Here is a 26,578-nt window from a genome sequence, read left to right on the forward strand (position 1 = left end):
ATGAAGCTCTTGACGCAGGCGACTGCGTTTTGGTGCACAGTCACTTTGGTTTGTCACGTAGTCCAGCGCTGATAGCGGCATACTTCATTGTGAAATATGGCTGGAAGCTTGACAATGCCCTTTCGTTTCTTGAGATGGCACATAAGGACATGTGTATCAAGCCACATTTCTTGCGGCAGCTTCGTATGTTTGCCAAACGCAATTCTGTAGACCGTGATGTTTTTGACCCCGATGTAGACGACTCAGAGTTTGGTTTAGATAATGATCAATGGATGCTCCGCAACACATTGCTTAATGGACTGACATTTGAAGTTCAGGGTCATAATGGATTGTACAGGTTGTGTACGAGTAAAGTGGAATTAGGAAACCCGATTGAATTGCGTAAAAAAACACCGGCTAGAAAGAGCAAACGCATTGTGTTTATTGATACAAAGCAAGGAACACATGTGGACTCAGAATCTGGAACACCAGTTGTAAATGTACAGTCGTTGCAGCAGCTTGACTCAAGCAATCACTTTCTTGGGTATCACGGTTCCGTGTCATTACGCAGTTGGCACCGTTGCAGTAGTATCATGAGTCGCAGCATTACTCCGTGCAGCCGCCGTGCAGAGTCTGATCCACGCACCAACCCGCGTGGGCGACAGGAACTGACTGTTCGCTCGGAGTCAAAAATAGGACGCAGTGCCTCCATGCTGGATGGGAACAGTTCATCAGCAGCGGCGCGCACGGCAAGTGGACACTCCACATTGGAAGGAGGGATTTATGGGGGAATGGACTCCCGCCACATTGCACCGCCAAACACAGTTCACGCTCCGGGCCGATCACCATTTGCAGCACTTACCTCCAGTCATAAGTACCGTAAAGGCTCTCCACTGCCTGCGTCCACGCATGATAAGAAACCTTCTCGTCTCTCCCAACGTCCCTCCTCTGCAAGTGCATCGGAGGCCAATTCTAGAATGCGAGCTACATCTAACCTGGTAGCCTCAAGGGCAGCTCGCACCTTTGTAACACGTACCTCTAGTCCAAATGCACTTGGAGGAAGCCTCACTTCCGCGTCACCTGCAGCCTCAGCTCGTCTCTCGAGCTACAAAAATATCACTCCGCATCGATCGCAGCCAGGGAATGGGGTGGCTTCTGCATGGGACAGCAATAAGTCACGAGAATCGCCATCTGTGGTGCAGCGGTCTTCACTCCGCAACAGTCCACAGGGCTCCCGCCGCGGTTCCCCTGCAGGTCGACCAAATTCAGCCATAGTGCGAGTTGCCTCGCCTAGTGGAGTTAGATTGGAGAATTCCGACAGCCGCAATGCAAACGGAGGAAGTAATGCCGCAAAAACAGGAGGGAGCGGGATACTTCGTCGCCAATCTCCCTTGGTTATATCCTCTGTTAGACGTTCTTAGATGTATTAAATTTTATCTCTTGCTTGTTTGAATCCAATTTCATTTTGTTTTATTGCTTTCCGGATCAAAATTTGTATTTAAGAGATAATCTATACTTGTATTATAATTGGACGAAAGCCTCCCAAATAAAAAGAAGGAAGGCGAAGAATGAATGGGAAACCAAAGAAGGGAAAACAAGGAAATTGTAAATACCTCTGAAGACCAATTATATGCCTTAACCGTCAATTTTTTTAAATTTTCTTACTCCTTATATATATATATATATATATGTATTTGTGTGCTTGTGCGCCATGCTTCTGTTTCTTTTTCTCCCGTTGCTTGCTCATGCTTGGCTACATACTCACCCTTCCTTTGTGAATGGATTTACGGTTATATATGTATTTCCCAAATTAAACGACAAAGTTGTGTGTGCGTGCGCGTGTTTCTGCGGAGTGGAGTGGGGACAGAGCCATCATTGACTGCCGTTGATGCCGGCACACAGTTGGATGGGGGGTAAATCGCGGGGGTCAAGACAGGTGAGGCGAGACAATAAAGAGGCTTACTTATTGCTGCGTTGGCACAAGAGTGGGGGCTAAAAAACAACAACACAAAACCCAAAAGTGAACGAAATGAAGAAGCCAAAATGAGTGCAGTTTGAGAGTGAAAAGGACGAGGCAGCAGCTGAATTGCGTATTTTTGTTCGCCATCCATCTTTTTTTTTTTTGAATATGTGGGGTGTGGAGGTTTGGGCTGGTGAGAATGGTGGGAAAAACGGGATGGGAGGACAAGTTTCCTACGCCTTTACGCTGGTACGCCAACTGCTCGCAAGAAACGAATAAACACGCTAAAAAAAAAATAATAATTGAAAACAAAAAATGCAAAAGTGGGGATAAGAAAAAGGACGCATGCAGCTTGGAAACTCTTGGAATAGGCCGGGAGATCAGATCAAAGGAAGGGGGGAAAAGAAAAGAAACGTCACAAATGAGGGGATAGAAATAATTAATTCCTCTTTTCCGTTTTTTCCAGACATAAAAAGACAAAAAGAGACGAATTTGCAGAGGCGCAAGTAATTGTGGAATTGAGAGCGAGAGAGAGAGTGTGTGTGTGTTTATAAGGGGCTGCGGAAGTGTGCCGTCTGGAGCAGGGATTTGACAGCTTGTTGCTTGCCTTTTTTATCTACCGTTTTTGGATGAAATTCGCTTTTTCTTTCTTTCTTTTTTTTTTCTTTTCTTTTTTTTTCTTCGTGTTTTTTTTTGTTTCTGTGTATCATTCCTTTTCCTCACTGGTTGCTGTGAGCCGCACAGCCTACCATTTGTTTGTGATTTACGAATTCATCTTCTTTTTTTAAAAAATTTATCACCGTCACTCTCTACGATTTCTCCTTTTTCTTTTTCTTTTTTTTTCATTGTCTTTACCACAATTACTGTGGTTAGCGATTTATTGCTCTTCTCCATTGCGGTCGCGATGTCTAAGGGACACGTTGTATTCGATGACGAGGGGGAAATTTTTGAGGATGATCCGACGGTGGGCCGCGGAGTGCCGAGAGACGAGGCAGGGCAGATGGACTGGCAACCACTCACACCGGCAGTACCGACAGAGACGCTGAAGGCGGTTGTAGAGGCGGCATTGGCAAACATGCCCCAGTCGCCTTGATGGCGAGAAGGGGAAAACCCGTTGATTGTGATAATGAGAGTATGCATCTTGTTGATATAGCGGCAGTGTGGATGCGAGAGTGACTCTGTTGCTTTGCTGCTTTTTTAATTCCACAGCCTTTTTAAAGGTTTTTCTTTTCACTAAAGCAGCGCAATACTTTAATATGTATATATATATATATATATTCTGCTATTTCTCTCTTTCACTTTGGTTTTCATGTATTTAAAGCAGCAGGACGCCAACGCTTCCTCTCGCTTTTTTCATATATACACAATTAATCAGACGTGGCCTGTTTATCCGGGCGGTGAAACATTTTAGGAGGAAGGCACTGCCACGAGGGGAATCTCAATGACGTACAGTGTTAGAAAACTGAGACTCCTGGTGGATGATCCGGGCGGCACATTGCGGGATAACTTGGCCATTGCACAGTCTTTTTTTGCCGCCGAGGATGACAGAGAGTTGGAGGAGTTCCGCAGTTTGATGGATCTTGAGGTGCACTACGCCAACTTTTGGGGTGTAGCGCGTGGTCCCCATGCCGCGCTCGCTGTATTTGACAATGAGCGTTCTGCCTTGCGTCTTACATGGCCATCACGGGTGATGGCACTCACAGCCAATACCTTTGAGCGGCGTGGCTATGTGCATTTTCTGTCGGGTGGAGTGGCGTCGATCCCGGGCATTGGAAACTGGTTGACACGGTTCACGCAAAGTCGCGTGCGTGAGTCATTGGTGGTGAAGGACGGGAAGGTTAAATTTCGTGACCTGAGCTTTGAGTGGGGGCTTGCTGTTCATTGAGTTACCTTTACGCTCTTTGGACGATGAGATGGAGCGAAGAGTGGCACTGTGAGGATTTAGCATGTTTCATTTTTTTTTTTTTTGTCATCTGCTTGTCTCCAGACCTGCTGTGTCGATGGCACTCAAGTCAGCACAGTTTTTTTATCCTCCTGAGTAGTAACGCCTTTGGGGGAGTGTAAATGAGGGGGTGGGAGGAATGGGCGAGTGACGGTGGAAAAACGCTCATCTACCAAAAAGATAAAATGTTTTCTTGACGTATTAGCCTTCATTTGCAAAGCCGACGGCGTGCCTCAGAAATCCGCGGTGGTCATCCCATAAGCGCCACACAGCGTGTTCGTTTTATCGCGTTGTTCATATATTATTGATTCGGCTGGCGCCACACGGATGGGAATCATCTACAGGCGTGTCACTTCACTCTCGCGAATGGGGAAGAGCAGGGATATACATTTATTTATGGGTCTGGTGGGGGGGACGCAAGTAAGAAGCATGGAGGGCGTTTCGTCAGTTGCGTTCTTGATCAACTTTGGGGGGGGCGAGAAGACTCTGTGGCGTTGACATGAATTTAGTTTTATTTTTTCCACCGATTTTTTCTCTCCTTATCCGGAAATATGTTTTTTTTTCTTCTTTTTCTTGTTCTGGAGATGCATTTGGAGTTCTTTGTGCCTTTTTTTTTTTTTTTGTAGTGTTTTCTTACTGAAAATTTTTGGTTGATGCGACATACGAGAAAACACTTCAAAAAGAGGGGCAGGGATGATCTTCCCATGGTGGACATGGAGCGGGAGGTGCGGGACGTTGCCAGCAGCAACGATGTGCGCACGCTTGTTCAATTATTCCCCGAAGAAATCGAATTCCTTTTAATGAGGCTGCCGCCTGTGACAAAAGTTGAAGACCTTGACACTCTTTCAGAAAGGCTCTCAGGCTTAGGTGGAAAGGAGGAACTTGGATTCTCTCCTCTTTTCTGTCCTCTGTTGATCGATGCGGCGTGTCAGCGTGGTATTTTCCCACTGGCCCTGTCAGCTGGCGGTGACCGATACATATTCGCCCCAAAGTTGCATTATCACCGATGCTTGACGCAACTTGAACCGCCTGTCGAGGGCTTTCCTATGGCCAACGATGCAAAGGAGGGAAAATTTCAGGTTGGTCTTCTGCAGGTCTCTAAAAAATATTTATCTGGAAGAAACGAAATGACCCGCGCGAGATCGTTTGATGTATTTATCAACCGCAAAGAGGATATTGCCCCAGCACTCTCTCTTATTGTCTCCCAACACGGCGAAAACTGGATGTGCCGTGCCCTTCGTGCCTGCTTTGTCCATATGTTTCTTAACCAGGAGCGATATCGCACCAAAATTGTCGTTGTGACTGTTCGCCGTCATTGCTACGGTGCCGATTCACGCGAGAAAGCGAAAACGGCGGACGAACGTGTGCGTGATTTTGCCGAAGGTGACCATGTAGAAGAGGGGGATTTAGTTGCCGCCGAAATTGGCTTCATTGCTGGGGATATTTACACCTCCGCGACCGGAGCTTACAGTTTAAGCGGTTCGGGGACCTTGCAGCTGGCGGTCACCGGAGAGGCGATGCGTTCTGTTGGGTGCAAGGTGTGGGACCTGGGGATGGCGATGGCCTACAAGAGTCAAGTGCTGGGGTGTGTTACCTTCCCACGTGAAAAATGGCTGCGACTTGTGCGGGAACACGTGGCTGACACGTCTTTGGCAGAAAAAATTGAAGGGCGTTTGCGGGAGAAATTCAGCGAGGGCGTGGCGGTGCGGACACTTTTTTCACTCGCTGACAAGTGAAGTCAAATTGGGTATTCAATGAAGCGAACGATTTGTAACACAGTGTTTGCTCCTTATTTGCGGCTTTGGAGGGCTGTTTCTTCTCTGTTTCTACTGCCTTCTTGTGTGATGGACAGGATGTTGCTGCCGCTTCTGCTTCTGGCGGTGGCGGAAATCTTTCAAATGTGGACTCCTTCTCAAATGGTGGGTTTTTAATGGAAATATTTTTCTTCTCACTTCGTCTTCCCACACACAATTAAAAAATTTTTTTTTTTTTTTTTCTCTTTTCCCCTCTGTTGTTTGCACACATGTACTGTTGTTGTCATGTGGATGTCTCTGCTGAAGAGGAGAGCATGCCCGCCAGAAAGAAAGAGGTTCCAAAGGCAGAGGCCCCCGCGCCGCGAACCGGCATCATTGCTGGATTCAACAAGGGCCACAAGACCACCCGCCGCGCTCGCGCCCCTTCCTCCAATGATCGTTACGCCCTTCCGCACAAGAAACTGCGGGCGGTGAAGGCGATCATCACGGATCTTGTCGGTCTTTCTCCCATGGAAAGACGCGTGCAGGAGCTGCTGCGCGTTGGCAAGGACAAGCGTGCACTCAAGTTCTGCAAGAAGCGCCTTGGCAACTTCAAGGCCGCCAAGAAGAGACGTGCCAAGATGGAGGAGGCCCTTCGCCACCAGACCAAAAAGAAGTAAAACGTTGTGTGGGAACGATGCGTCTTTGGCCTTTTCTGGGAGTTTTCCTTCTGTACATATATATATGTGCATGCTCACTTTTTCTTTTATTATTATTATTTTTATTTTTTTGCTTGTGGGGCGTTCTACAACGGTTTCATCCATTTTTGTTTTCTTTGGCTTTTTTTTTTTGGGATGTGCATTATTTCTGCCCATAAACTGTCGTTCTGTTTTATACCTTGGTTTTTTCTGTTTTTGTGCAAATACTTGGAACCTTTTTTTTTTTCTTTTTCTCGTTTTTTTTTTTTTTTTTGTGTGTGTCTGTTGCCCCATTCTAATGAGAAGTGGAGACCGCACTGGCGTTGGTATGGGGGAAGACATGGCCCAGCGTGGGGCGATGAGGCCGCACTGCACCTTTTGCTTTTTTTGTTGAGCTGCTGAGTTGGCGGTGTTGTGATGGTGGTGGTGGATCTTCTCGAGTGGCACCAAAAGTTTTCTAAAACAGAGTGGGAGGTAAAGTGGCGGAGACATGCAGGCCGAACGTCAATTCCTTAATGCCACTCACGGCCCACAGACGTTCTGCCTCGTTACTCACTCATCGAGGCTGACACAGATCTTGTGAAGTGTGTGTGTGTGCATTTAGTGTGACAAAGAAGATGTATACGTACAACAACAACAACAACAACAACAAAAAAAAAAACGTCTTGCTTAATTTATGTGTTATTTTTACAAGAAAAAAGAAAAAGAAAATAAATTGATTTTGAGGGGGTTTAGAAGAAGAAATAACTATGAATAGGGGAAATGCGTGGATATCATATGCCCTGTTTCTACACCTTCTCTCATTGATCGAAACAACAGCCAGAAAAAAAGAAGTAGTCGTTGGAGTCTCCCTCCTTTTTACCCAAAGGAGAAGTGGAATCGAAAAAGGGGGGAAAAAAGGCAGAAAGGAAGAAACAATACAGAAGGAAGGGGACAAGTTGGCAAGTACTTGAGGAGGGAGACTGCTGGGGACGCGGTAGTCTTACAGGGTGGGGTGAGTGATATCGGCGAAGGGGCGTGAGGCGGAACAGTTACAGATCCACCAAATGACACAACGCGTCTCTACGGTGGCAAGTGAAAAGGTTCTGCTTCCACGGGAGTCCCTCACGGAGGCAGAGAAGTGGCGATATGCCATTGACAATACCCTTAAGTTGTGTGGCCTAGGCTTTCTCAGTGGCGCTGCGTTTTCGCTTATCGTGTTTCGAAACGTCGGGCCACGGATAGCGGTGACGGCGTTGGGCGGTGGCTTTGGCCTTGGCAAGTCATATGTGGACATGAGGTATGTGTTTGGACACGAAGTTGTCGCGGAGGCGGTTTGGACGGCAGAGGTGGTAAAGAGAACAAACCACGGCACGGCCGCATTTAATGAGGGAGAGACTGCTGGCCCCCAATAGAGGAGGGAGGATGAGGGAGGAGGTGGAGGCGCGGTTAGTGGAATGGCACAGCAGTCCGGGGAATATTCGTCTGCAAGTAAGGCGAGGGATGACACGCACCCTCACACAGGAGTATTTTTGGGAGTGTACGGGAAATTGGCATGTGTGCAAGTGAGAGGAGGGAGAGAAAGAGAGGGAGGAAGTTTGCACTTTCTCTCACTCACTCTCTCTCTCTTTGCCAGTGTTTACGGTGCCATTTGTGCGTCTTTTGGCTGGCGTTGAAGTATTTGTTTTCCTTGAAAATTTTTTTTTTTAAACGCTTATGATTTTCATGGGTGCTAACTTTGGTTTTAATTACAAGTTTGCCCCACCACTACTTATTATTATTGTTGTTAATTTTAGTTTAAACCAGTTGTTGCGAATCTGCAGGGGAATTGAAGGGAATACAGCTCCTTGTACACATAATTACACGCTGATATTTACTGAAAGAAACGGGAAAAGATGATGCGCCGCCTCGCTCTTCAGCCTGTCGCACGTCGTGCGGTTGCCACGTCTCCATCTGCTTTGGTGGTGCGTAGGGCGTCGACCGTCGCCATTTCCGTGCAGGGCCTGCATTACGTTGGCACGGGACTTGCCGCCATCGCACTCGCGGGTGTCGGTCTTGGCATTGGCACCATCTTCGGCAACCTGTTGGTGGCCTGTGCACGCCAGCCAAACTTGACGAAGATGTTGTTTAACTACGCCATTCTTGGATTTGCCCTGACGGAAGCTATCGGTCTCTTCGCACTCATGCTTGCCTTCCTGATGCTCTTCTCGTAGAGTGGAGGAGGATGTGTGTTATATGTGTGGACGATAAATGTGCCAATAAAAACAAAGACTCGCACAATTGTCGTGGAGGTGTACATGTAAGTAAGGGAGGATCGCATGAGGGGAACCGCTTCAAGTGGAAATGAGAGAGAGATAGAGAGAATTACATCCCACGCACTTATTGCAGGGGAAACAGCAACAACAAGCAAGAAGGATAAAGAATTGCGAAATTATGACGACAAGAAGGACTCCCCAAAGAGCCGTCAAAGGAAAGGGGAGGAGAAGTGAAGAAAATGTAAGAAATCGCCCGGTTGGTGAGGGAAATAAGGAGGAAGAGGGGAAGAAGGCAGAGAAGAGAAGTAGTGGGAGGGCGGAGGGCTGTTAGAAATCCACCTATGTGTGCGTGTGCGTGCCCCACACCCAGCAGTGTAATTATAGAGAAGAGGAAGAAGTGAGTAGCTGTCGGTGGGCGGGCGAATCCCCTTGTCGTTCCTGCCGGGTTGACTTCTTTTCTCTATTTTTTTTTTTTCTTTTTTCTTTTGCTCTTTTTCATCTGCAGATCTCTTTTCCTCCGCGTAGGGGATCGTCGGTTACTGTGCTGGTCGCACCTAGGAATAGCGAAAGTAAGGAAAATGGGAAGGTGCCTCTTTTTTTTTCATTTTTATTTTTTTCTTTCTTTTTTTTGGTGTTTCTCTGCACATGTGTGTTTTTCGTTCTTCAGTGGGAGGGCGATGGACATGGCATCTCTCTCTCTCTCTCCCTCCTTTTTTTTTTTTGATTTTGCCTCACGTGCATTCCGTTGACGCCTCGGCTCCCCCTCTTCTTTCGTTATCTTATTCATGTCATATACGTATCCGTGCGTGTACAAAAAGGTGGGAGGTGAAGAAAGAGGCACACACGCACACACGCACACACAAACACAGAGTTTCATATATTTGTTGGGCTTGGCACAGGTGTATATAAACGAGTCATTGAACATTCAATGTCCTTCGTGCAATTGTCATCCACCGGTCGTGTGGCCTGCGGGGGGTCATTTATGGACATTTACGGAAGGCGCCCGCCTGCGACGATTCAGGCGGTTTATCCAACCGGTCTTGTGTCACCCCCGTCGTTGATGTCATGGAGCGCTTTTCCAACACCCAAGAAAGTGCGCGCACGGCACGCCTCACACGGCGACACGAATGAAATTGCTGCCGGAGAGCATGTGGCACTTGCCTTCTCTCACGTAGCTGATGCCTCGTCGCAGGAGTTATTTTTTGCCGTGGGTGTCTTCCGCTGCGACACCTGGGCATTGCAGTGGGCCGTCCGCTCGGACTCACTGGGAGACGGACGGCGTGTGTGTGATGTGTGTTGTCTGAGTGCACACACTGTTGTCTTTCTTGAGAGCAACGCAGGCGGAAAGAGAGGAAGCAGGAAACAACTCCACGTTGCTTCCAGGGCGGAGGTTCCCCGTGTGGCAAGGCGAGAGAACCGTCAGTGGCGGTCCTTCTTGACAAAAGCCCATCGTGTCGAGACAAAATTTGAGAGCGAGGACGTTCACAGCATTCAGGCTCTTTCGGCGACCTCGTGCCTGCTTTTGACGGGCGCCGGTCGGCTTATTCGTGTCACGGTGTCGTTTGCTCCGCATTTGGAAGCAACATCGGAGGAGGTGGAGGTTGAAGGAGGCCGGATCGCGCCACGGGCTAACAGCACCTGCACTTTGGTGCTCTCGAGCGCGACAGGGAAGGAAATGGAGAGCTCATGTTGCTACGCGGCTGTGTTTGCCGCGGGCAGCCCCACATGTCGGGTAATGAAACTTGTGAGTTCGGATACAGCAATGAAAGCGAGCAACCCTCAGTCAATCTCACTGCCTACAGGGGCAACAGTGGAACGGGTCGAATTTGCTGGGCCACATATCCTCGTTCTGATACTTGCCCTTGATAATAAAACTGCCTTTGCTCTTCACATGACTTGTCTTGTGCCCTCAGAGTCATCATCCTCATCATCATCCGAGAGTCTCTTCAACTGTGTTTCCTTTGCGCCATTGCGGATGACGGCGCAACGAGTGCCGCTGGCAACAATGTACTGCTCAGAAAAAGAGACGCACGTTGTGCTGGTGAGTCGCCGCCGCCGTGATGATTATTTTGATGGGCAACATGAACACAACGTGAAAAACAATGGCATCATCAAGAACAACGAGTCATTGTGGTGGCGTTTTTTCGAGTACGCTGAGCTACCGTTGCAGAATGGGCCTTACACAGAGGAAGAATTCCGAAGCGCGACATGGTGTTCCCTCCCGGAGCCGTGCCACACTGTCCTTCCCAGCGTCGTGTCAAGGATTGCCAATGGGGATGATAATGATGACGATAACAAGGAGAATACCGCTGCTCACTTCCAGCAGGACCTGGCATTGCTGACTCATTCTCAGTCTGAAGGAAATTGGGAACCCATCCGTCTGCACTACGCGTTAGCGGCGACCTTTTCGCAGGAAACGGCGTCAGGGGGAAAAAATAACAAAGTTGCCGTCAACGTGTTTGCGATTGAGACCGCACCGTTTGTGCATACGCGGCTGGTGAAACAATGGCATAATGCCACGCGCGGCCTTAAGTTTTTGCTTGACGGGGCAAATAACACCGTGGGGGGAAGCGAACCGTTCGCCGTCTCTTGGAACCCGCGGCACATACGACGAGCGCTTCAGCTGTTCAGCCAAGAAGGCCTTCGTGTGCTTTTTGGTCGTCTCGCCAACGCACTCCGCGTTTCCACCGAAACAAGCAATGCGGCAAGTCTCTTCTACGGAGCGGCGGCCACCGCCGTGACGGATGTGGCACTGCAGGCCGTCACACTCTCTCGCCAGGTGGGCGCAATTCTATCACCGGAAGACGTGACGGTCGTCGCCTTGTTACTGCGGGCCTCACGTGAAACTGGCCACTTGATTGTGAACAGCACCACACGTGGCCGGCTGTTGCTTGAGAGCGCCGTAAGGAGCCGGCTGGCGAACCATGTGCTCGGTGGTGGGGAAAAGTGCCAGAAGAGAAGTCACGGCGGCAAGAATACCAATGCGAACGAAGAAGGTGAGGAGGATGAAGTGGGGGCAGAATTTGTTCACGTGCCAACGGAGTTGCGGGTGGAGCGTGCGTTACGCACCAAATATGCCCCGAACGCATGGACGCAGCATTTACTACGGAAAAATAACGAGTACAGTGCAGTGGTGACAGGTGCCCTTCAACACCTCAACGCCGTTGCCTCCCTGCAGCAGCAGCAGCAGCAGCAGCAACAACAAAAACAAGAAGAACAGCAAGAAGAAGAACACGCGGGGCGGAGCGGTGATGGGACATTACGACCCCACCAGGATGAAGAGATGACGGCGACGCCCGCATTGTTGCCGGACTGGATGACGCTGGGACGGCGGGCGCATGCCAACGCTGCCTTCGCGGAGTACGAGTCTGCCCTGTTGCATCCCACCGCCAAAGCCCGGTAAACGTCCACTTCCACCACGAACGGGAGGGCCAAAGCGACGACAGTCTCCTCCCATTCAAGGATAAAAATGGGCAAAAAAGAAAGCAACCGAACTTTTAAGAGAGTAGCAGCCCGTCCCCTCTTTCTTTGGCCGACGACCATGCGGGCAGGCGATAAAAGAGAGTGGGGAAAGCGAACCACAAACATCGCGCTTCCCGTTGCAAAGGGCCCTTAAAAAAAAAAAAAAAAATAAATTCTTTCCGTTTAATACACGCGAGAAAAAAAGTGCGGGAAAAAAAAACAAAAAGAAAATTACCGGCAGGCAGACGCCAAGTAAGAAAACAAAAATAGACTTTTGTGAACGGGCATGCATTCATCCTTTGCGTGCGTGCATTTGGGGGGATGAGTTGGGGGAGGGGAGAGGACTCCACACACACACGCGTCCCTTTTTTTTCCATTTGCTTTTGGGAACTTTCTTCTTTTTGTTTCATTTCATTTTATTTTTAAATTTTATTTTTTTATCATTTCTTTTGAATGCTGCTCAGTGGCTGTGTTCACACGCAACGAGAGCCAAACACAATCAGTGAGAAGAAGGGGAGGAGGTTTTTTTGATTGGGGCCAAGAAAATACACACACACAAAAAAAACAAAAACAAATACGAAAACACCTTGAGGGGAAGTTGACTGAAGCGGAGAGGAATTCAAAACACAAACACCGTTGTACAGGGAACATATACATAGGGAGGGAAAGACAAAAGATATACGGACATTTACTCGGAGAGGAAAGACAATTCAGGAGAGGATGGCGGATGTAGATGAGTGGAGAGGGGCCAGTTTTAAGCAAGAAGAAGATCACAGCGAGGCCACCACGAGCCTTCTTGAAAAGATCAATGCGACCACCATTCCTGTGTTACTGCGTAGCACCAATAAGAGCTTGCAAGATCTTGTAGACGAGTTACTAACCCTTGAGAAGATTGCTCGCCTCGGTGGGGATGCACTTTCCACCCAGCGGCTTGCTGTGGAGGTGATCCGCGTTTACCGTGTGCAGGGTGACTACGCCAAAATGTTGCTTGTGCTTGAGATGCTCATGCGAAAACGGGGCCAGACGAAAATGACACAAAGTGCAATGATTGCGGAGTGCGCTGTGATGATATCCGACGCCTCACTACCAAAAGAGAGTCGCCGAGAAGTGCTGGAGCGGGTCGTGCACTTGACAGACAGCAGGATTCATGTAGAGCTCGAACATGCTCGTTTTGCCATTGACTTGGCAAAACTCATGGAGAGCGAAGGGCAGAAACGTGCGGCGTGTGACTTGTTGAGCGGGCTACATGTTGAAACTATCACCAACATGCCACGTGCCGAAAAGCTGGACGCACTGAATTGCCTTATCCGGCTCTGCCTGGAGTTGGAGGACTATGAACACACACCGCTTGTGTCGCGCCGAATTAACCACCGTGCGTTGGCTCGTGCAGAATCGCGGGAGGCCAAGTTGACGTACTTTGAGCTCATGCGTCATTACTACACGCAGCGTAAATCGTACTTCAATGTGGCGCGTTGCTGGTATGAGACATACCTCACGGAGACCGAGGAGGGCGCCAAGCTCGCAGCCCTCAGCAGCATGGCTGTGCACTACCTTATTGCCGAGCACGCCACCCCAAAGGCCTTGGAGGATCTCGCCGAATGCACCGCCTTTTCTCCCGCCACGTATTTCGCCGAGCGCAATGCTGCCATTCAGGGCATCACGACTAAGTTACAGAAGCAGCTGGAGGATATCCCACAACTGCAGTATCTTCTGCAGCGGTTTACCAGCATTGAGCTCATCCGCGAGAAAGTTGCTCGGGAAGTGGAGACGCTGTGCGCAAACCATCCACAACTTGCGGGTCACGAGGATCGCCAGTTGCTTCTGCGAAGCCGCTGCAGTGAACACGACCTCCTTGTTGTTTCACGTTTTTATCGCCGTCTGCGCCTGGACCGCCTTGCCCAGCTTGTCGGCCTTACGCCAGAGCACACAGAGGAGTTCCTCATGATGATGGTGGCCTCCAAAACGCTCTATGCGAAGATGGACCGTGTGGATGGCCTGGTGGTCTTTGAGGCAAAAAAGAATGCCACGGAAGTCATCAACGGCTGGAACGAGGCGGTGGAACGAAGTGTAGCGCTGTTGGACAAGGCGTCACACCTCATTGTGAAGGAGCGGATGCTGCACAATATATCCGCTGCGCGGGCGCAGCAGGCAGTGACCCTGTAATGTTGTGTGTGAAGGGAACGCATGGAGGAGACTGTGAATAGACACCCGTGCACGTCGCTTTTTTTTTTATTCCTCGAGCAACCAAGCAGAAATGGAAAGAGAATGAAATGACGAGGACGATCCAGGGAACGGGGAGGGTAAGGCACAGGAGGCGGGCTTGACTTAGGAAATGCAAGAGAGAAAGAAGGAGAAGGAGAGAAAAGGAGAGGTAAAAAGGAAAAGAGAAGCAATGCAAAAAACAAGCATTCAAAAAAAAAAAAAAAAAAAAAAAATGACAAACAGACAAGAAGGCAACGATGAAGTGATGTCTAACGTCGCATCCCTGCGGATGGTCTCATTTAAATGGCGGCGGAAGAGGTGGTGAGGCAACTCCACTGATGCTTTCATGCAGAAAACTTTTTTTGTTTGCGTTTCTTTCACGATGTGCCCATCGGCTTTTTTTACCTCTGTGAGTGTTTGCGTCTTTGTGAAGCATGCGCCCTGCCTCACCCAACAGAAAAAAAAAGGAGAGAAGGGTGGTGAGAGCGTGTGAATGCGAGAATGGGTGGCTGAGGCGGGCACTCTTGTGACCGAGGGGAATGCACATGGGAAGCCGCCCACTGGGCGGCGGGGTGGATGCGAGTGCCCCGTGAAGTGTCATGGGGAGGGGAGGGGCAGGCAGGGCTCATTTATTCTTATTTTTTATTTTGACCCCTACTGTTCTCATTGTTTTTGTCTCTTTTTGTGTGCGGCATAAGGGGTTGTGGCGATAACAACAACAACAACAAAGTCAAAACAAAAGGAGAAACCAAAAGAAGGATCAGCAAAAACAACAACAAGAAAAACAAGAAAAATAAGACAGGCAAGACGACAGGGTGTTGTCTTTGAGGGTGGGGGGTGGAAGCATTGACATAGAAGCGGTGGACGCCATCGGGCAGTGGAGGCAGCAAGGAAGGAAGGAGAAGACGGCGGGGGAGAAAACATACTTGAATACATAAGTAAACAAACACACATATATATATATATATATATAAAGTGACGGCGACAATTCTTTCCTTCACGTTCATTGGAGGATCCTGCAAAGAAAGGAGGGGGAAGGAGGCACATCAACGTCATCAAGATTAGGCGACGCACGGGTAGAAAAAAGAAAAAAAGAAAATAAAGCAGGAAAAGCAACAAGAAGAGGATCGGCAAACAACAGCAGCGTGCGTATGCCGGAGTTGAGTTACATGTTTTCCAGTGTGAGTGAACCACGTGCATTGGGCGCCGCCGACGATGGACAGGTCATCACTTCGCACTCAAACAGCAGCAACAACAACCACAACAACTTTTATCCTCTTTATTCAGCCAGCGGCTCGACGAAGGTGTCAAATTATGGCGGCCATTTTGAGAACAACGGTAACAACATTATCAGCATGAACAACAAAAGCGATGTTAACGCGAATACGTGCGGGGATAGTGGAGAGAAGGGTAATGAAGGTGAGAAATGGATTTGGGTGCTCGATCCGCTCACACGCAAACTACGTGTGCCACTGTCGCAGCTTGTACACACTCAGGCCACGGCTACCACAGGGACTGTACCCTCGCTCTGCATTTCCTTCTTGGAGGGGCGCTGTCGTCACCAGTGGTGCAGGCAGGCGCATGTGCTTCCCAGCGCCATTCCGCAGCTGCGCCATGAGGCGCTACATGCCCCGACCTGTTGCCGGCTACACGATGATCCTCACGACACATCTGTCTTGACAAGCCGTTTTAAATACATTCGCGTCGTTTAATAATAATAATCCAATTGGGGACAATGAACATGATTCAAGCGACTTAATTTCTACAGATCGTGTGGCTCAAACAGTGGGTCTGCTTCGCTTCATGGCGCATAGTGTGCCTTCCCCAAAGAAGCGAGTCTATCCCCAACTCTCCTTGAAGGAAGGAAGCAATAGCAGGTCAGGGAATATTAGGGACACGGCGGGAGAAGCAGACAAAAGCCCTGGAAAGGCCACAGCCAACGACAGGGACGATGATCGTGAGCTTTTATTGGATCTCCCTGCCAAACTTATTTGTAGACTTCACCTTTCTCACCGCTGCCGCTACTTAGAAGATTGCAACAACATACACATCTGCCGCGAGTGCGAGTTGCGTCTTCAGCCACCGTCACATGTTATGGCTATTTTGTCCAATGTGGCGCCTGGAACACGTACCATCACCGTCGGTGACACATGCTACGCCGCAACGCAGCTCGCTGTTGGTGAAGTCACGGACGAGGAATTCCGCGCCATCTGCGACCAGCAGCGACATGCCGTTGCCACCCGTTCTTTGGATGAATCCCCGAGCATCGCCCCCCACAGGAGCCCACTGATATACAGCGGAAGTGGGGCGTCATCGTTTACAGGCGCCAGTGTGTCCCCGCCGACGTTTTCTACAGGAAAATGGGGCCTCGAAAACAAAGTTAATGCCGCCGCCACCACGAACAGCGCTGCACATGGTGACCAGATGTTTTTTCCTGGGAACCCGGAAAATGGGCGGAGTGACGGAGACTCACCTATTCCCACCGGTGCCCTACCGCAAGGGGGGCCACCACACACGTCAGAGGCGGTGACACGAGCGCTTCGCATCTACGACGTTCGTCCCAAAGCCGCTCAAAACAACGTATCCAACAATCATTTTGCAAGCAGCAACATCGGTGGGTCCGGCAACAATATTGTGAAAAATAGCATGGGCGGCAGCGGGGCGAAGAACAATTGCTGTGGCGGTGGTGGCGGTCACAACAGTGGGGCCGGAGCCAAACACAACGGCAGTGGTGGCAACGGGGGTATCCGGGGCGCCAACGGCAGTAGCGGTTACCACCACTCCCACGGCCACCATCTTTTCAACAAGCATACAGCACTGAAAGGCACAAATAGTTAGTGGAAGTCGGTATTGGTCATAATACGAATACACTCCTGTGTATTGAGCGACAACGCCGAAGGAAGAAATGAGGCAACTACAACAACAAACAAAAAGAAAAAAAAGAAGGGAACTCAGCGGATTCCAACAGTCGCGGAAAAACGAACCAAATATACAGACATAGAGATACAAAAAGAAATAAATTTCAGATAAAAATAAAAAAGAACCACGAGGGGAGTACGTATCGCCACCCCTGCTGGTATTTACTTTACGGTATTCCTGTTTGAGTGTTTGTGTGGCCTTCTGAATTGTCAAGTGATGAGTTTTTTTCTTTAAATAAAAGGAGAGTGTCTTGTGTTGGGGGCGACGTCCAACCAAGAAGAAATGAGGAACAGACAAACAATTTTTTCTCAGGCCGGTGATAATTCCTTTCACGATTAAAAGGAAAAGGAACGTGAAGCGAAACTCCAATGGTGGTGTAAAGGATTCGAGTCAAATAAACCAAGAGAGAGAGAGAGAGAGAGACATTCACACAGAGCGAGTGATTGACTGAAGCAACATGAACAAGACGAGTAATAAAAAGAGAGATGGAGCGAGGCAGTATATATGACAAGAGAAATATGTAAGCATGTATGTTTCTCTTTGCCTTTTTTTTTCTTTTTCCTTTCTTTTTTACATTCTGTTTCTTTTCTTTTTTTTTTTTTAGTGTGTGTGTACAAAAGTACACATAGATATGTGTACGCACATGCACGAACTGTTTGATTTCTTATATGGAGACTATATTTATATATTTATATATTGGCCCCTCTGTGTAGTCGTCATCGTTCTACTCCTCCCTTTTCCACCCCTTTATTTCACTGACTTTTTTTTTATTCCCTTTTTTTTTTTCTTCTTGTATTTATATGTTTATTTATTTATTTATTTATTTATTTATGTGTGTGTCTCTGTGTGTATTTATGTATGTATTTTGTAATGGTTCTCTGGCCCTCTCCCACACTTTCTTGAAGTATTTTGTGGTTGCCTATGACGGAGGCGCCGCCGTCTTTCTGTTTGCAACTTTTATCTTGCACGTCACGGCATGTGTGTTTTGGTGCTGAACAAGAAAAAGAAAAAGAGGAAAAGAGAGGGGGGTGGACTGGCGGCAGTGCACATGTCTGATGGGTCCGCCGTTGTTGTCTGCGTGTGGCATTCATTGCGTAGGCGGGGTGGAGAAAACAACAACCACAGAGATGAAAACGGCGGCAACGGCGTTGAAAAGGGGAGGGGAGACGGGGAACAGTAAAACGAATTACAGCAGTAAAAAAAAAAGGCAAAACGGAAATCAAAACGAAAGAGAGAGAGAGAACGAAGGAAGGAATGAAAGGAGGACACAACAGGGGAATGACGAGGGGCGGGGGGGGGGGGTGGAGAAAGGGACCGGGGGGTAGGAACGAAATTCGACGGTGAGGACCCGTGAGTTAATTTTTTATTGCATGAAATGATTTTGGGTGCGTGGAGAGGCGGCGATGACTTTTGGTCCCCCCGCGAAAACTCCTTTCAAAAAAACAAAAAAAAACACAAAAAAAGAAAACGACAACAAAAAAAGGGGGTGTTATTTGCCGCTTGCGCGCGATCGGGTAAGCGCGGTGTGCGTGCGCGAGAAATGTATAGGGTTTACATGCATGCGCCTTTCTTTCTTTCTTTCTCCCTCGACTGGGGCGTGGGCATGTGATGTGGCCATGGGGGGTGTTTTTTTTTTTTTTTTTTTTTTTTTCGCACGTACAAGGAGCCTCTCGGAAAGACAAAAGGAAAGCGGAGGCCAGAAAAAGAGAATGCGGGGAAAACAAAACAAAAGGGGGGCGAGGGGGAATAAAGAAGCAAACCAAAAGAAAAGAAAAGAAAAAAAAGAAAAGAGCGCATAAATATATTGGCGCTATTTTTCTTTTCTTTTCTTTTGGTTTGCTTCTCAGTCTTTTTTCTGTTTTTTTTTTCTTTTGAGTTTTATTCCTTTGTTATTATTATTATTATTTGTTGTTGTTGTTGTTATTATTATTGTATGGGCTCTTCTATTTGTATATTTATTTTTGCCTTTGCCTTTGGCTTTTTTTTTTTTTTTGTGTGTGTGAAGTTTATTGTTTTTGCCGCTTCTCTTCCCTTCTTCTTCTGCGTATGTATAATATATATATATATATGTACATGCACAGCCCACTACACACATATATAATATGCATACATGTGTGTGTGTGTGTGTGTGGGTACGGAGGCTTCTTTACACTCTCACCAAATTGATCCCTTTATCTAGAAGTAAAAAATTTTTTTTTTTGTGTCTTTGTGTGTGGGACTTTCCTTTCATTTTTCTTGCTTTTTTTTTTTTTTTTTTTTGTGGATCTAGTTCTTTGTTCTTCGCTAATAACATTGCTAATGATCCAAAAGGCAGACGTCTGCTACTGCCATTTACCCGGTGACTGTTACTGCGAGGAAACAAATTTTTTGGTTTTGTGGTGTATCTCTGCTTATGTTACGCACATGTGGATGGATGTTTACTGAAATTGTGTGTGTGTATCTGCGTGTGTGTCTGCGTCTTGTCCCTCCTTTTTTTTTTTTTTTTTGTGGCTGCTGTTGTTGTTGTTGTTGGTGTTTTTCTGAATTTTTTTTGTTTTTTTGTTTCTTTTTGAATTGTTTGCTTCGGGAGATGTATACATGGATTTTATCCATATACGTAATATATACTTATATATATATAATATATAGAGGGAGAGAGAGTGTGTGTGGCTGAACGAGCGGGAGGGAAGGAGCTGAGAATGAGCAGCGACAATAAAGGCAAGACAAGTGGCCCATCTCATGTGCGACCTGTCATATCATCTGGCGGCTTTGGCAGTCTGCATGAAGAAGGGGCTGCCATGGGGGAAGATGGCAGCACGCCACAGATAACCGACTGTGATGATTTTGTTGGTGCACTTGCAGTCTTTGAGCGTGAGGTCCGTGGGTTGGCAGAGAAGTTGGCCGACGAGCGCCAATTGCGGGATAATGAGGCGTCGTCTGTGCTTCAGACTGCGCGTGACGCTTTGGTATTAGAGAGGGATGGGGAGCAGAGAAGCTTCAGTACAATGGCCGAATTGGGAGGACGGATAGCAACGAGGGCAACCACACGTAGTCCTCTGTCTGCTGTCGCAAGGAAAAGTGTTCGTCCACCTTTTCCAGCCCCGTCGGTCAGGGCGCCTTCGGTGAAGAAGGGTGCTGGAGACAAGAAGACGGCGACAAATCCGTTGCACGACGCGTCTTGCGTGCGGACTGTGGCGCTCGATGTGTGGGCCACCCTTGGATTTTTTTCGCTGCCCCCACTTGGGGCCGATCAGCCGGTGGAATGGGCGGGAGGCCACGCGTGGAGATCGTTGGGCAGCGAAATGTCAGACTTCTCAGCCCCACCAGTGGAGCGAAGTGACGGGGAGGAGGAGGACGAGGAGGAGGAGAGCATCTTTGGCTTTGTCGAGGCCCTTGTAAGATACTACCAGCGGGAAATGGTAGCCATGGGTGCTGTGTCGGGGAACGCAGAGGAGCCGCTGAGCGACGAAATGCTTTGCAATGGTCTCTGGCAAGTGGTCTTTAATGCATTGTTCTACTGCGTCACAGTTTCGAGTTCTGACCTCACACACACCTCGAGAGATTTGGAGTGTCTTTCTGGTGGTGTGGAGGACCGCTACGACGATGTGTACACATCCTTCTCCTCATCATTATCTCCAGGGAAAGAAGAGGGCAGAGGTGGGAAGACGGGGGAAGGAGAAAACACAGGCCGCAGATGTCTCCCCACAAAACTTCATTGGAGCACGCGAGCGGCATCGAAAGGAATGAACAGGAATCGGCCTCAGGAACAACACGAACGATCGGGCTGTGGTTCCCAAGGTCGTTTAGTCCATGCTGCTCCAAGAGGCTCCCGCCGCCACGCCGAGTTGGACGAGGTGGTGGAAGAAGGAATACACGCATCGTTTTTATCTTCAAGACGTGGTGAGTTGGTTGATGGACGCCGACGCCGCTCGACTCCATTTCGCGAGCGACTTGCGGTGCCTCCTACGATCAAATTGTGGTACTTTGTGGTTAGCACATTTGCCCGACTAGGGTATAGACGAGACGCATTCTACGTGCAGACCCCTCTTCGTGGCTCTATTCATGAGTTGTTGCTATCGCTTCTCTGGCTCACGAAGGAATATCGACTTGTGGCGGTGGCCGAATATGTGCAGCTCCAGAGTATGTACGGGTTTTTGCTTCAACAGGGTCCCGTCATTCATGAAGGCAGCAGCCACCCCAATGTGCATCACTGTAATCCAAACGATGATGGTTTCGACCCAGGGGTGGAGAAAGGGTATGTTTCCTTTGCACAACCGCAAGACCCTGAGGGAGAATCGCTGCTGCGTTGTTTCCCCGCGGCAGTTCCGTGGCCGCCCGCGTCGTTTGTAGAGAAGGAGCACATTGCGCACCGTTTGGAGCAAATACGGCAGATTCTTCCCACCCTGTTGGATGAAAAGGACGCGCCTGTGATGCGCTTGCCTGATCTCACGCGCCGTCTACTCTCCATGCGGCATCTTATTTCGCTTTCTATGAATCGGCTCGAGTGTGCCCTGCATCAGCGGACGGAACAAACCGTCTCTTTGGGATTGCACTCCGTCCTTGATGCTCAGCTGTGTCACCCTACGCACCATGGCGTCTACCGTCAGTTGTGCGCTGGCTTGCAGCATTTACTTGGAATCGAAGCACGCGTGCGAGAAACCACACAACAGCTTTCCCGCTTAGGTTCCTTGGTGGCAAGAGCCGTGAGACTGGAGGAGACGTCCTCGCGGCAGCAGCGAATTCATGCGGCGGCTTTAAAGGCACTCGAGGAAGACGAGATGACATGGTGGCAACCACCACAAGACGGAGAAGGGGAGGGTGATGCCTGTGCTCGGGGGAATTTGAACGAGGTCTTCATTCGTTTTCGTGCGACCGGGGTGCGAGAGCATCTTACCGATCTGTGGGCCTCGTTGCGTCGCCGGGCTCAAGTAGGAGGGGGAAGAAGGGGCGGCCTTAATGGAACAAACGAACACATCACAGAAAGCGCTGCGATGCAGGCGCAACTGGAGGAGAAGGTGCGACAAAATATGGAGACCCGCTACGCGTTGCATGCTGCACTGAAGGCGGAATCGCTGAAGTGGCAACTCTCCAATGCACAAAAGGAAAAGGACGTTGATGATGAGAGAGGCGGAGATGACGAGAGCGATGAAAACCGTTTTGGTTTAACAAATGGTGAGGAAAGAGAAAAGATTCTGCATGCACCGCGGGGGTTGGATAGCGGAAGTGGCGGCGCACATTTGAAAAAGAAACATATGAAAGTGAGGACATCGTTTGTAAGGTTTGATCTTGTAACGAGCCATATTTCCCCGCACCGCCCGCAGGCCACCGCTGTGGGACAACCGGCAGAGAACGCGACAACTTCGGCCTGTTTGGAGATTGAACGGCTGCAGGAGGCTTTGTATGCGCTGGACCAGCAGGAGGAGTACCAGGAGAAGCGTGCGGAGGAGCAGCGGCTTCAGCAGGATGCGGTGCAGCTTCTCCATCAACAGGGGCTGCGCGTTGTGCATCTGAGGCGGTAAATGAACCACGGCAGGCCCTGTCAGCTTCTTCTCTGCATGCATACGTACGCGCTTTCTTTTTTTTTTTTTTGCCTGACGCACAATTGTCATCATTAGCTTTGGTGGGCCTTTTGTGTCTTCTGAAAGTCCCCCCAGCTAAACCCCCGTCCGTCTTCTTTCCCCGACACCCGGCGACGGCCCATTGTCTGCGTCACGTCATCTGTGTCTGGGCCTGGAGTATGAGGTTTGCGGCGGGCACGGCCGCCATTTTGTTCTTTTTTATCTTCTGGTTGTTCTGATTTTTTTTTTCTCCGCTTTGATCTTTTGGAACTCGCCGCTGGTTCTGCGTGGGGCGGTTGGGTGGGAGCACACAAACGGAGCCGCAAGGAGTTCACTAAGCGGCTGTCAGAATACACTGCGTGATATCGATCTTTAATTTTATGGGGCATAACAGGAGGAGAAGCCTCGTGAACCATTTTTAATTTCATTTTATTTTATGCCTGTGTTTCTGCGTGGCAAATTCCCACCGCTGTTTCTTTCCTTTCCTTTTTTTTTTTTTGTCTTTCCGCTGCCACTTCGTCTTTGAGTGCTGGTGGTAGCAGGAAAGGAGACACGTGGCCGGGACGCCACTTTCCCGAGCCAGGTCCATGGCGTCTGGGTACAAGGTGGTTCTTCTTGGTGAGGGACGCGTGGGAAAGACGTCATTGGTCTCCCGCTTTGCGCACGATGCCTTTGACGAGAACCAGAGTAGTACAATTCAGGCAAGCATGTACACAAGTGCGGACGTGCCTTTACTGGATGGCAGCGGTGCCAAGGTGAAAATCAATGTATGGGACACCGCGGGGCAGGAAAGGTTTCACGCACTTGGTCCCATTTATTACCGAAATGCTGACGGGGCGTTGCTTGTGTATGACATCACGGATGCCGACACCCTTGAGAAGGTGCGACTGTGGATTAGGGAGCTCCGGGCTGTTGTGGGGGACCAGATTCAGCTTGTAATTTGCGGCAACAAGTCCGATCGTGAGGAGGAGCGCGATATTAGAAAGGAGAAGGCGGAGGAGTTTGCAAAGTCACATGAGGCACTGCACTTTGTGACGAGTGCAAAGACAGGCGAAAATGTGGCGGTGGCGTTTCAGGCTTTGGCGACGGCAGTAGCGACGGCATCGGGAGGACGTGGGAGTGGCGGTGGGGCTACGAACACCGGCGGCACGAATAACGCTGCAGTCACCGCAGCGAGAGGTCGGCGTAAGCGACGTGGTCTTCTTCGCATTGAGGATGACTGGGAAGAGGAGCGGCTGGCCGCTGGCGGGCAGAATAAAGCCGAAAGGGGGAGTCATGCATGTGATCGTCCTGCGGCGCGTGGGGCAACGGGTGTCTCCGCCCCCTCTGGTGAGGATTACACGTGTAGTGGCACCCAGAAATCGCGTAGGCCGGGGCCTGCCACGGTGAATTTAAGTGCGGCGGCAACCCATACCGCGAGGAGACCGTCTGGATCGAGTGGGTCTTTGGGCTGCTGCGGGTGAGGGGGGAAATAAATTCTTCGATGAAGAAAAAAGGAGAGAGAGAGAGAGAGAAGGGGAAATGGCTGCTGCCCCTCTTTTTTTTTTTTTGACTACTCATCTGCGGTGCGTACATCCATTTACCCATCCATATATTTATGTGTTTATTGCGGCTTTTCTCCATATAAAAATACACATATACATGTGTGTGGGTGTAGATACATATATATATATATGGGAGATCCAGTGAGAGGATGACGTGTACAGTTCCTGTCAGTGACGGCACATTCGCAGTCCCCTTTTCCCCAAAAAAACGTCCTGCAGAACTCTGCGTTTCTTTTCGTTTGTCCCGTTTCTTCCACTCATTGCTGCTGTGGAGAAGAAATCCCCCCTTTTATTTATTTCTATTTTTTATTTTTGATTTATTTGCTTTTGTCCAAAGGAAACTTAGAGCACATCATCAATAAAAACAACAAAAACAAATCAGAAAAAAAAAAAAAATAATAAAAATAATAATTGAAGCAAAAACACACAAACGCACACACGCCGCTGCAGCAGCCGCAGCAGAGGGGCCAACAAAACAGAGGAGGGAGGGAGGGAGAAGGGACACACAAAACACACACACACACGAACTCCTTTTTTTTCCCCCTTCTTTTTCTCAGGGGGTTAAATCAAAATAAATAAAAAATAAAAAATTAAAATAAAAAAAAGAAAAGAAAAAAGAAAGAAGAAACAAAACAAAACAAAAAAAAAAGAGAAGGAAAAGAAAAGGGTCAGGGACGCGTGCAACAGAATATATATATATATTGAAGGAACAACCGCAACCGCAACAGGCAGAGACGCATACAAACAAACATACATACGGCACAGTACAGTGCAGCACAGGGAATTGTCAGGTTGACCGTGTCGTCCGGCTGCAACTTTTGCCCCCCTTTCCCCTCTTCTCTTCCTTTGACTCTTTTACGTATATTACACAAACACCCACATCCACATATATACATACATTACAGTGGCTGACTGACTGACTTGTCTGTCTGTCTGTCTGTCCAGTGAGTTGTAGTAAAGGCGTAATTATCACACGTGCTGTAAGGCACCTATTATTTTCCCATTTCAACGGAGAAACTAAGAAGTGAAACGAAGAGAAAAGGAACATTTGAAAAGAACAAAAACGGCAAAAAACAAAACAAAACAAAACAACAAAACAACAAAACAACAAAACAACAAAAAAACAAAAAAACAAAAACGATAACAAAAACAGCAACAAAAAACAATACATATATACATATATATACATATAAGAAAAGTAAGTGCAGAAGGAATTTGAAACAGACAAAAAAAAGGGAGGGGGACATTAGAAAAACAAAAAACAAAAAAAGAAGCGAGCGGGTATCAGTGGGGTGTGCGTGTGTGGGGTCACAGGCGGATAAGGCGACACAGCGGCAGCCACAGCCGGGATTGCAAGACACTCGTAGAAGAAGAGAAATCACTGGCAACACGACGAGTGTATCAATAAGGGATTTCGCAAATAACTAGTCGTAATTCCGTTATTTTCGTTGCACGATGCTGTACGAGCACACCGTCGACATTAGCAGCTCTCGCGGGGCCACCGTCCGGTACCTTATTGCAGCAGCCACTAAGAGTACTCTGCAAACGACCCTACAGACATTAGAAAAACTAGCCGCGCAGTCAGTTGAACTTCACCGTTTTGTAATTATGGCGGCAGTTTCAGCCATGCGGAAATCTCCTCAGAACGAAGAAAAGTGCGCTCTTGCCTCCAAACTTGTGAGCACCGCTCTGGAGAAGAGCAACGCCCTCACATTGGTGGCCACCGCCCTTGAGGAGTCACCGACGCAGGTGACGAACGAAGTACTCACCAACCTTATGGTAAAGGATCTGAAACTCTCGCCCACGCAGCAGCTACAGTTTGCCATGGGGCTATTTCTTGGCAGCACAAAAGGCAAGGAGGCGGCAACGGCGTTTTTGAACACATTTGGTGTTTCTCCAGCCACATTGAAGGATGACAATGGTAGCATGTGGGCCTTAGGCATCTTGGCACGACAGGCGGGCGGCATGGAGTCTCTAGACACACAGCTGTCAAGTGCATTTAACGGCGTGACGTTGTTCCCGAACAGTGGGGTCGCCGACACGCATGTTAGTCTCTCCAAGATTATAGGAGAGCTTGGGACCGCGTGTGTGGCAACCCAGGCTGACTGCCGGGAGTTACTTAGCTTTTTTCCACACGCCTTTACGGAAAGCGATGTGGCGGAGGTGTTGGGTTTTTTTGCCTCGCAGGGAAGCGCACCTTCTGACATCAACACATACAATACACTGATGTCCTTGACCGGGAGGGAGCCGACGAAGACACAGCACAGCGCCACCATCTCGCCGATACCCCTCCTCGAGCTCTTGCAAGAGCGGAGCTCGACCAAGATGGACTGGGACGCCATCCTCCGCATGCTTGATAAGCCCGGGG

The 26,578-nt window shown here is 48.8% G+C and overlaps 11 protein-coding genes and 1 pseudogene across 11 annotated transcripts, besides 51 other annotated features; all 12 read left to right on the forward strand.

The window, feature by feature from the left end:
* Nucleotides 1–829: a sequence feature (heterozygous, Esmeraldo-like haplotype).
* On the forward strand, nt 1–1,400 carry Tc00.1047053506977.10 (dual specificity protein phosphatase, putative; the record flags this gene model as incomplete). The annotated part of the gene is made up of 1 exon (XM_806787.1): nt 1–1,400. A coding segment is annotated over one exon (1,400 nt), but the record flags the coding sequence as incomplete, so codon positions are not given.
* Nucleotides 830–1,462: a sequence feature (areas merged during assembly that could not be assigned to a particular haplotype. This can correspond to areas where the two haplotypes were merged or to regions with more than two copies in the genome that were merged during assembly.).
* Nucleotides 1,463–1,913: a sequence feature (areas merged during assembly that could not be assigned to a particular haplotype. This can correspond to areas where the two haplotypes were merged or to regions with more than two copies in the genome that were merged during assembly.).
* Nucleotides 1,649–1,673: a microsatellite.
* Nucleotides 1,914–2,103: a sequence feature (heterozygous, non-Esmeraldo-like haplotype).
* Nucleotides 2,104–5,863: a sequence feature (areas merged during assembly that could not be assigned to a particular haplotype. This can correspond to areas where the two haplotypes were merged or to regions with more than two copies in the genome that were merged during assembly.).
* Nucleotides 2,580–2,638: a sequence feature (T-rich).
* Nucleotides 3,194–3,217: a microsatellite.
* Nucleotides 3,381–3,824, forward strand: Tc00.1047053506977.30 (hypothetical protein, conserved; the record flags this gene model as incomplete). Its single annotated transcript, XM_806788.1, has 1 exon — nt 3,381–3,824. One exon carries the CDS (start codon nt 3,381–3,383, stop codon nt 3,822–3,824), a length of 444 nt encoding a protein of 147 aa, XP_811881.1.
* Nucleotides 4,535–5,617, forward strand: Tc00.1047053506977.40 (hypothetical protein, conserved; the record flags this gene model as incomplete). The annotated part of the gene is made up of 1 exon (XM_806789.1): nt 4,535–5,617. One exon carries the CDS (start codon nt 4,535–4,537, stop codon nt 5,615–5,617), a length of 1,083 nt encoding a protein of 360 aa, XP_811882.1.
* Nucleotides 5,851–5,877: a sequence feature (AT_rich).
* Nucleotides 5,864–6,185: a sequence feature (areas merged during assembly that could not be assigned to a particular haplotype. This can correspond to areas where the two haplotypes were merged or to regions with more than two copies in the genome that were merged during assembly.).
* Tc00.1047053506977.49 (ribosomal proteins L36, putative) lies at nt 5,905–6,294 on the forward strand (the record flags this gene model as incomplete). The annotated part of the gene is made up of 1 exon (XM_806797.1): nt 5,905–6,294. One exon carries the CDS (start codon nt 5,905–5,907, stop codon nt 6,292–6,294), a length of 390 nt encoding a protein of 129 aa, XP_811890.1.
* Nucleotides 6,186–9,109: a sequence feature (areas merged during assembly that could not be assigned to a particular haplotype. This can correspond to areas where the two haplotypes were merged or to regions with more than two copies in the genome that were merged during assembly.).
* Nucleotides 6,379–6,405: a sequence feature (AT_rich).
* Nucleotides 6,549–6,586: a microsatellite.
* Nucleotides 6,940–6,964: a microsatellite.
* Tc00.1047053506977.60 (hypothetical protein, conserved) lies at nt 7,359–7,706 on the forward strand (the record flags this gene model as incomplete). Its single annotated transcript, XM_806790.1, has 1 exon — nt 7,359–7,706. The coding sequence occupies one exon, from the start codon at nt 7,359–7,361 to the stop codon at nt 7,704–7,706; it is 348 nt and encodes a 115-aa protein (XP_811883.1).
* Tc00.1047053506977.70 (ATPase subunit 9, putative) lies at nt 8,187–8,504 on the forward strand (the record flags this gene model as incomplete). Its single annotated transcript, XM_806791.1, has 1 exon — nt 8,187–8,504. One exon carries the CDS (start codon nt 8,187–8,189, stop codon nt 8,502–8,504), a length of 318 nt encoding a protein of 105 aa, XP_811884.1.
* Nucleotides 8,998–9,042: a sequence feature (T-rich).
* Nucleotide 9,110, forward strand: a sequence feature (areas merged during assembly that could not be assigned to a particular haplotype. This can correspond to areas where the two haplotypes were merged or to regions with more than two copies in the genome that were merged during assembly.).
* Nucleotides 9,111–18,398: a sequence feature (areas merged during assembly that could not be assigned to a particular haplotype. This can correspond to areas where the two haplotypes were merged or to regions with more than two copies in the genome that were merged during assembly.).
* Nucleotides 9,140–9,176: a microsatellite.
* Nucleotides 9,385–9,414: a microsatellite.
* Nucleotides 9,475–11,949, forward strand: Tc00.1047053506977.80 (hypothetical protein, conserved; the record flags this gene model as incomplete). Its single annotated transcript, XM_806792.1, has 1 exon — nt 9,475–11,949. One exon carries the CDS (start codon nt 9,475–9,477, stop codon nt 11,947–11,949), a length of 2,475 nt encoding a protein of 824 aa, XP_811885.1.
* Nucleotides 11,721–11,750: a microsatellite.
* Nucleotides 12,159–12,183: a sequence feature (AT_rich).
* Nucleotides 12,404–12,459: a microsatellite.
* Nucleotides 12,552–12,593: a sequence feature (A-rich).
* On the forward strand, nt 12,729–14,171 carry Tc00.1047053506977.90 (proteasome regulatory non-ATPase subunit 5, putative; the record flags this gene model as incomplete). Its single annotated transcript, XM_806793.1, has 1 exon — nt 12,729–14,171. One exon carries the CDS (start codon nt 12,729–12,731, stop codon nt 14,169–14,171), a length of 1,443 nt encoding a protein of 480 aa, XP_811886.1.
* Nucleotides 14,336–14,410: a sequence feature (GA-rich).
* Nucleotides 14,420–14,443: a microsatellite.
* Nucleotides 14,922–15,009: a sequence feature (A-rich).
* Nucleotides 15,163–15,183: a microsatellite.
* Tc00.1047053506977.110 lies at nt 15,564–17,048 on the forward strand (annotated as a pseudogene).
* Nucleotides 17,532–17,552: a microsatellite.
* Nucleotides 17,675–17,731: a sequence feature (T-rich).
* Nucleotides 17,806–17,827: a sequence feature (AT_rich).
* Nucleotides 17,923–17,961: a microsatellite.
* Nucleotides 18,399–19,096: a sequence feature (haploid, non-Esmeraldo-like haplotype).
* Nucleotides 18,566–18,611: a sequence feature (A-rich).
* Nucleotides 18,756–18,780: a microsatellite.
* Nucleotides 18,891–18,920: a microsatellite.
* Nucleotides 18,944–19,002: a sequence feature (T-rich).
* Nucleotides 19,016–19,060: a microsatellite.
* Nucleotides 19,071–19,147: a sequence feature (T-rich).
* Nucleotides 19,097–26,578: a sequence feature (heterozygous, non-Esmeraldo-like haplotype).
* Nucleotides 19,241–19,260: a microsatellite.
* Nucleotides 19,359–19,388: a microsatellite.
* Nucleotides 19,614–19,645: a microsatellite.
* Nucleotides 19,699–19,756: a microsatellite.
* Tc00.1047053506977.120 (hypothetical protein, conserved) lies at nt 19,808–22,627 on the forward strand (the record flags this gene model as incomplete). The annotated part of the gene is made up of 1 exon (XM_806794.1): nt 19,808–22,627. One exon carries the CDS (start codon nt 19,808–19,810, stop codon nt 22,625–22,627), a length of 2,820 nt encoding a protein of 939 aa, XP_811887.1.
* Nucleotides 20,452–20,476: a microsatellite.
* Tc00.1047053506977.130 (small GTPase, putative) lies at nt 23,254–24,129 on the forward strand (the record flags this gene model as incomplete). The annotated part of the gene is made up of 1 exon (XM_806795.1): nt 23,254–24,129. The coding sequence occupies one exon, from the start codon at nt 23,254–23,256 to the stop codon at nt 24,127–24,129; it is 876 nt and encodes a 291-aa protein (XP_811888.1).
* Nucleotides 24,288–24,341: a microsatellite.
* Nucleotides 24,498–24,533: a sequence feature (AT_rich).
* Nucleotides 24,567–24,635: a sequence feature (A-rich).
* Nucleotides 24,779–24,875: a sequence feature (A-rich).
* Nucleotides 25,133–25,152: a microsatellite.
* Nucleotides 25,281–25,347: a sequence feature (A-rich).
* Nucleotides 25,376–25,402: a microsatellite.
* Nucleotides 25,666–26,578, forward strand: Tc00.1047053506977.139 (hypothetical protein, conserved; the record flags this gene model as incomplete). The annotated part of the gene is made up of 1 exon (XM_806796.1): nt 25,666–26,578. A coding segment is annotated over one exon (913 nt), but the record flags the coding sequence as incomplete, so codon positions are not given.

The sequence above is a fragment of the Trypanosoma cruzi genome, genomic scaffold (genome assembly GCF_000209065.1).
Source record: "Trypanosoma cruzi strain CL Brener 1047053517189 genomic scaffold, whole genome shotgun sequence".
NCBI lineage: Eukaryota > Euglenozoa > Kinetoplastea > Trypanosomatida > Trypanosomatidae > Trypanosoma > Trypanosoma cruzi.